Source organism: Helianthus annuus, chromosome 3 (assembly GCF_002127325.2).
Source record: "Helianthus annuus cultivar XRQ/B chromosome 3, HanXRQr2.0-SUNRISE, whole genome shotgun sequence".
Classification (NCBI taxonomy): Eukaryota; Viridiplantae; Streptophyta; class Magnoliopsida; order Asterales; family Asteraceae; genus Helianthus; species Helianthus annuus.
This window is the reverse complement of record NC_035435.2, coordinates 148,855,572-148,862,625: the sequence shown is the minus strand read 5'-3', so window position 1 is coordinate 148,862,625 and position 7,054 is coordinate 148,855,572. Positions and strand designations below refer to the sequence as shown.

Below are 7,054 nucleotides of genomic sequence, written 5' to 3'. Positions count from 1 at the left end.
TAGGCCATAGGTAAAAATGCACAAAAACAGGGTATTGAATTAAACATAGTTTAAGTCAAAGTTATGTTTTGTGGAACAATTGCATGCTATACTGATACAAACATTTATGCGGTATTGTGAAAATGCATACATTCAAGCCTTTGTGACTTGTGGTGGTATACCTTTAAACAAATTAAAGGTCTATATGTGTTATTGGTTATCGAATTCGGTCATTCCTTCCAATCCAAACAAACCCGAGATTTCAGGAATGGGAGTTGTCAAGTCCTATGGTACCATTACCTACTAACGGGCGGCATGATCGGTGTTAATGAATGTACATTGTATAATTTAAACAAACCAAATGTCATACCAAAAAGTGAGCATTTGATGAATAAATGTACTAAGTATGCACACAATGGGCATACATAGCATAAAATGTAATGTAAAACAATGTACTAAGTACGCACACAATGGGCATACATAGCATGTAATGTAATGTAAAACAATGTACTAAGTACGCACACAATGGGCATACATAGCATAAAATGTAGTGAAATCGTGTACTATAAATGTACTAATCATAGCAAGAATATGATGTGAAAACAGGAAAGCATGAAAGTAACAAGTAGGCACATGTGTTTCACCCCAAAACAGTTTGGAAAACAGTAAAAGAGGGGACTATGTACTCACCTGAGATTGCTTTGAAGTTCTTGTGTAATAACCAAATAATGCTAGAGATCACGGAATATCAAACGGCACCTAATAGGTAGCTATATTAATATACCGGACCAAAATCGGAAGATTGGATAGAATGAGGGTTCGTAAACCAAACGAGTATAGAGACTCGTGTAATATGGTTTAACAAGGCCTACATTCTAAGATGAAACCTAACCTAAGTGCTTACGACCCGTTTAGGTAGCTTATGCTACCTTAACGCGTCGTTTGCGTAAAACGCGTTTGGAACGCCTAACGTCGTGACCATAAGGTATAACCTCGGAAGGTTATTCCCTATACAACTATGGTCACCTAATGTGTTTGGTCGGATCCTAATGATTGACCAAATGGGTCGGGTTCGAAAGCATAAGCGATTGTTTAGATCGCTTACCTTACGACCCTAGATAAGCACTAAACTAAAAGTGACGAGCTAAGCATGTTAACACATGCTTAACTAAGTTTAGAAAACAGGTTTGGTATCAAAACAAACGGTTTTAATACCTATGAGTAGTTTGGTTACAAAATACGCAAGAATGCGCATTTTGGGAGAAACTACGACTCGTCACTGAGCCTAGATAACGTGGTAATCAGTAGGTATAGTCACTATGGACTATAACCATCGTGATCACGCTCACGTTATGAAGTTCCAACGAACTTCGTGTTGACCATAAGCTGGTCAACGTAGAAAGTCAAACAAAGTTTGACTTTAGCACTAGAAAGCGATTAAAAGAACGAAAGAACACTTACGAAGGGTCCCCGAAAGCTAATCTCGATCCAGGAGCTCAGGTATGAAGCAAAGGCCTCAACTTAGAGCTTTAGATCAGATTGTGTGGGTTTTAACACAAATGGGGGGTATTTATAGGAAAAGCAAGACCGTTAGGATCGTTTCTTGAATATCGTGCCTTGATCTCATTCGTACACTTGTCAAGATGTTGTGGTATCAAAATGTGACCCTAACCCCAGAGATTGTGAAGAGGCATTGCCCCTTGGATGCTTGAAAGGCCAAATTTTGCAAGAAAAACGAGTTTCTGCATCTGCAGGGCTGACGCGGCCCGCGTGAAGATTTAGACAGGGCTTACGCGCCCCGCCTGGGAGTCCAGATCAGAAAATAAGTTTCAGAAATGACAGTTTTGGTCCCTGTTGTGGTTTAAGGCCATTTCCGACATGTTCAAGGCCCGTTAAGCCATCTTTAAGGCCCTAAAATGATGCCTAAACATTGATGACATGAAACATGCTCAAAAATATGTCGGATGTTGGTCCGTTTGGCCGTACGATCGCGATGTTCGGTTAATTACGACGGAATGCGCATAAGCGCGAAAAACGATCCAAATTGCGCGACGAATGGATTTTTCTCATGCCAAACACTAAGATATAATATAAGGATGCTTACATAAATTTTTGGATGTCCGGATGTATTCAGAACGTAAGTTATGCGCGAAAGTGCAAACTTGTGCACTTTTTGACACTTTTAGTCCCTGAATGACCCAAAAGTTTATTTTAGCACAACGAACCTCTCAAAGCCTATTTCTAAGCTATGTAAAGGATATTTAAGGTGTGCTTAACTTATGGTCATATTCCGGAATGTTTGTTACAGTTCAAATTGGCATACTTTCTCAGTTTGTCAAGTTTAGTCCCTGTAAGCGAATTAACTTGTTTTTGCCATACCGAGGCCTTCAAAACTTATTTCTAAGTTATGTAAAGGTTATTTAGGGTATGTTGAGTATATGTTGATGTTCCGGAGTATTTGTCGCATTAAACTGAGTACGTTTACGCACCAGTTTGCGTATAATTCTCTAGAAAGCGATGTAGAGTTTGAAATTGAACAAAAGTCAAAACATGAAAAATGTAAAACACAACCAAACAAACATTGGGATCAAATAACATTGTTTTATTGATAATTGAACTGTTCACAATGATTACAAGCACAGATGTTACAGTGGTAGTAAGGGGTCGAACGACGAACAGTATGTGGTTTGCGAATGGACTTGAGTGAATTTTAAAGGTGTGTCACAATTATGAAGCTTGCTAAATTATTTTTATGATTTTTGTTTGTTTATAAAGATGTTGAATTGAACTAACAAGTTTGATTGTAATTTATAACTAATAAAAGCTTGAACAATTGCACGAAATTATAATTAACAATTTAAAACAAGATAAACAAACAAGGTTCACACCCAGTTTGGTAATTGAAGTCCTAGGGTTTCTACACGTTTTAGATTCAATTCAATTGCAAAAATGATTAACGAAGTTAGTGTCACGAGGCTTAGGTGCCAAGAGCTATCAACGTCATGAATGACGGACCGCAATGCACTTCGTTACCAAGAACACGTAAACTCTAACCTAAACAAGGCATAATTACACATAAACATTTCGTAAAGTCAAATTTAATCTTCATTCGACAATTCACGAATACAATACAAATGCAAGACAATTATCATAAGTTTCAAAACCAAATCATAACTTGTCACAAATCGAATCTCAAACACAATGTTTAAACCCTAAGAACTTATAAAAACCTACACCGGGGTGAAACCTCCGGGAATTAGCTGCTCATGATCGAATTGACTTGATCACCGGATGTTGAGAACTTGAAATTGGTCATCTTGAAGCTTTGAAATGGATGAAGGATGATGGTTAGGGTTTTGGTGAGTGATGGTGATGAAAGAATGAATGAGTGGATGAACTCGGGTTTGGGGAATGGTGGTGATGATGAATTGGATGATGGATTCGAATGATTCGGATGAAGGTTTTTGTAATGGATGGATTAGAGATGATAGAGATGATGAATTTAGGCTCCAAAGTTGATTCAAGTTCAAAACTAAGTTGTAACTCCCGAATTGAATGACCAAGATAAGTTATAACTCGTCCCTAACATCTAAAACACAAAATTCGCGACATCAGTTTATAGGTGCCATCGTCGACGGCCTCCCTAGGCGTCGGTGACGGGCTGCCAAAAACTTGATAACAACCGACGGCCTATTTTTCTGTCTACAGCCATTTTTGCGCGACGGAGGACACCAGACGGCGTCGCCGACAGCCCAGGAGGGCGTCGGCGATGGTGCCCCTATTTCCAATTTTCCGTTTTTTGTGTTTTTTGATCCCGGTTGACCCGTTTCGTGTCCCGGTGGTCCGTAAAGCTCCCAAATAGCACCTTAAACTTCATTAAACCTACAAAACACAATTTTAATTAAAAGTAGGCTATTCGGAGTTAAAACCTATGCAAAAACATCAAGTTACGCAATTACGAGCACCGTTATTCGACTACGTATCACCGAGCCCGCGTGAGGGAGTTTTTGTACGGTTATTCAATATTGATGATCATTATTTAGTTTTCAGTTTTAAACGGTTATTATTATCAATTTTAAAACTGATGTACTAATGACCATTATTTGGTTTTAATTCGCTGTAATAATGGCCAGAATTCGGTTATGGTTCTGTCACTGTAAAACCAGATCAGGCTAATTAGTTTAGACACACCAACAACATCTCCTTCTCTCTCTCAATCTCTGCAACATCTCCTGTTTCATTTCAGATAAGTGTTCAAGTCCGGCAGTACGCTGTTGTTGCTTCGAACTGGCGTACCCTGGGAACAGACCGCGAATCTATTTAAGGGAATTGTGTCAGTCACCAACCCGGTTCACTATTACTATCTCTTTTGCTTTATTTGTTTATGTTTCAGATTCTTTTCGTGTTCAGATCACTAACAAAAACGTTCAAAACCGCCTCCAACACGGGTGGTGTAATGGCCTTCTTCCGCTTGAGATTCCTTGTTAGTGTGATGTGATTTTGGTTTGAGACTTTGAGTGACAAAAGGTAACATGATGGTGACTCATAAGACTAGGATTTTATAGGGTGACTATAGGTGGGGTGAGAGAGAAGAAGGGACAGGTTGGGTTTATATATATTTTAGCTTGTTAATAAAAGAAGATCCATTTTTTTTTTTAAATGACCGAGCAAAACTAGTGATCATATACGTACTTCCTATAAAAACACTACAAAGCAAATATGGCTACATATGTGTAACACAGTAGTATTTTATTAGGATGTTACACTTGTAATTAAGGTTTTGAAACATGGTGAAAAGTGAAAACTATGGAGGATGCATAGAAAATAATTTCTATTTTTAATTATGCTGCCTACTTTTTTATGGAGGCTACTCTAATCAAACAAAGCTGAATATGGGTGCCACAACTGTTCTACAATCACACTCGTACCCTTTGTTTGAAAGATTTTCACAAGTGTTGGCTTCTCCAAGTGTTTTAAGAGTACTGAGCTTAAAGCATGTTTGTTTTTGAAGATGTTGACATTCGATTAAACTTGATTAGAAATTACATCGATATAAAAGGTAAACGGGCAACAAGCTATGCTGTTACTCCTTTTTGAATAGCAAAACCAAGCCTTTTGAGGCGAGAGAGCAAGTACTCTTTCATAGCCTAAATCTTTGTAATACTGCTCCGGATTCATCTGCAGCAGTTAGATCATCTTCATCCTATCTGAAAATTGTGAAATGACAACAAACAACTTTTTGTATATATTTTGTTATAATTAAATAAAAGTTTACTTATATCATCGTTATACCATTTATCAGGCGATCTCCTCCATATTGTTGTTTGATCAATTTCTTCAATTTACATGAACGGCTTTTACAAGTATTGGCGCTATATATATGTATAGTGTACCTTTGTTTAGTTCAGAACAGTTATGTACACCACTTGTTGGCTTTTGTGGAGAGCTCGTAACGATATTAATAGACGGAAGTAGCTCACTTATAAGGTTATCGAAGATGTAATAACTCATTCGTTCACTCGGATTAGGTCCAGATCGAAGTGGAAGAAATGGTGAGGGTCTCCTTTGGATTGTTTGGTGGTTAATTTATGCGTTTTTTTGGGTTAGGAAGGTGTTTGTCTTTTTTTATGATGTTTTTGGACAGATGGCATGTTCTTTTTGTGTAGTTTCTGTCTTGTAATTCTTTCAGCTTCCTACTATTTTTGGTATATTTTTTTGTTAAAAAATATATCTCTCAATTTGTTACCTTTCATAATTATCCTTTTATTAACATCTCATGTTATAGATTGATGAATTAACTTGAGAATGTACTTGTTAAGTGAAGAAGCCTTGAATGATCATGTGGCCTTATGCCATCTTCCAAAATTTGTGTCTTTAAAAATATTATATTGCTATACATGCATAAAAATATGCATCTTCTAATTTACCAAGAAATACTCAACTAGCTGCCATCTATGCATTTGATGTGGTCTCCATGAATGTTGAGAATTAATACATCCATACTTTTTTTTTTTTTTGAGTGTAATATATAAAAATTTTAGATAACCATCTAACCCGTTAACTCTCTGTCCCATTAATCATTACTACAATGTTTTATGCAACTATCAACATAATATTAGTTTTGGAAATAACACATAGTTGCATATATATATATATATATATATATACATAGAGAGAGAGAGAGAGAGTATAGTCAACTGTTACAACAAAACTAACATAAATTATTAGGTGATTTGTACAAATGCTTTCTGTTTCAATCACTCCTGATCATTACAAATTCTTGAAATCATATTAACCAAACCCTAATTTTGACACAACATCAATCAGCTTCCTAAACCTAAAAACTTGCATAACGAAAACACTGAACACGGATAATCGATCAAATCTTGAAACACACTACAGCAACCACGACATACATCAAACAAAAGACCAAACCAGCTGATGAACACAATCGATTAACTAAGAATCTCGCACTTCAAACACATTCCGGTTCTTTACCACAATATCATACATGTGCATGGACTTGAGTTTATTGAAGTTCTTAGGAAGAGAGATGAGGTGCACAGTGGATCTTTTATGAAACTGAAAAAGGTCCGGATCATCATAGTACCGTTCCCACCCTAGATTCGTCAGCATCCTTTCAAGAACTGCGTACGAAGTGACCACTTCATTCGTGGGAAGGTGCACCAGCACCTTCCCACGAGAGGCACCTTGCCTGGACCCAGGACCAGGGTTCTCCACGAGTCTAACTACACCATTCTTGAACACCCAAACACCAGACATGGTTGTTTTTTTGAGGAATTAATTAAGTGAAGATTATTGTATATAAAACAAATGTTGAAGATGACACAGTTGATAGGGGGTTGGAGGTTTTTATAGGAAGGTTGCTAAGCTAGGAGCATATATTCTTACATATCCACGTATATATAAATATGTATAAACAATTATAACTAATAAGGAATGAAGAAGATGCATCAGGTATAGTATCTTTGCCTAATTAATCAAAGGCTCATCACAACATGTGTGTACCTATATGATCATACAAAATACATATGTATATTCTTGCATCGAACTC

General features: G+C 37.0%; 1 protein-coding gene across 1 annotated transcript; it reads right to left on the bottom strand.

Annotated features, from left to right (window-relative positions):
• Window positions 1-6,177: 6,177 nt before the first annotated feature.
• LOC110928090 (flowering-promoting factor 1-like protein 3) lies at window positions 6,178-6,836 on the bottom strand. Its single transcript, XM_022171304.2, has one exon. It carries the CDS (start codon window positions 6,760-6,762, stop codon window positions 6,439-6,441), a length of 324 nt encoding a protein of 107 aa, XP_022026996.1. The 5' UTR covers window positions 6,763-6,836; the 3' UTR covers window positions 6,178-6,438.
• Between the last annotated feature and the right edge of the window lie 218 nt (window positions 6,837-7,054).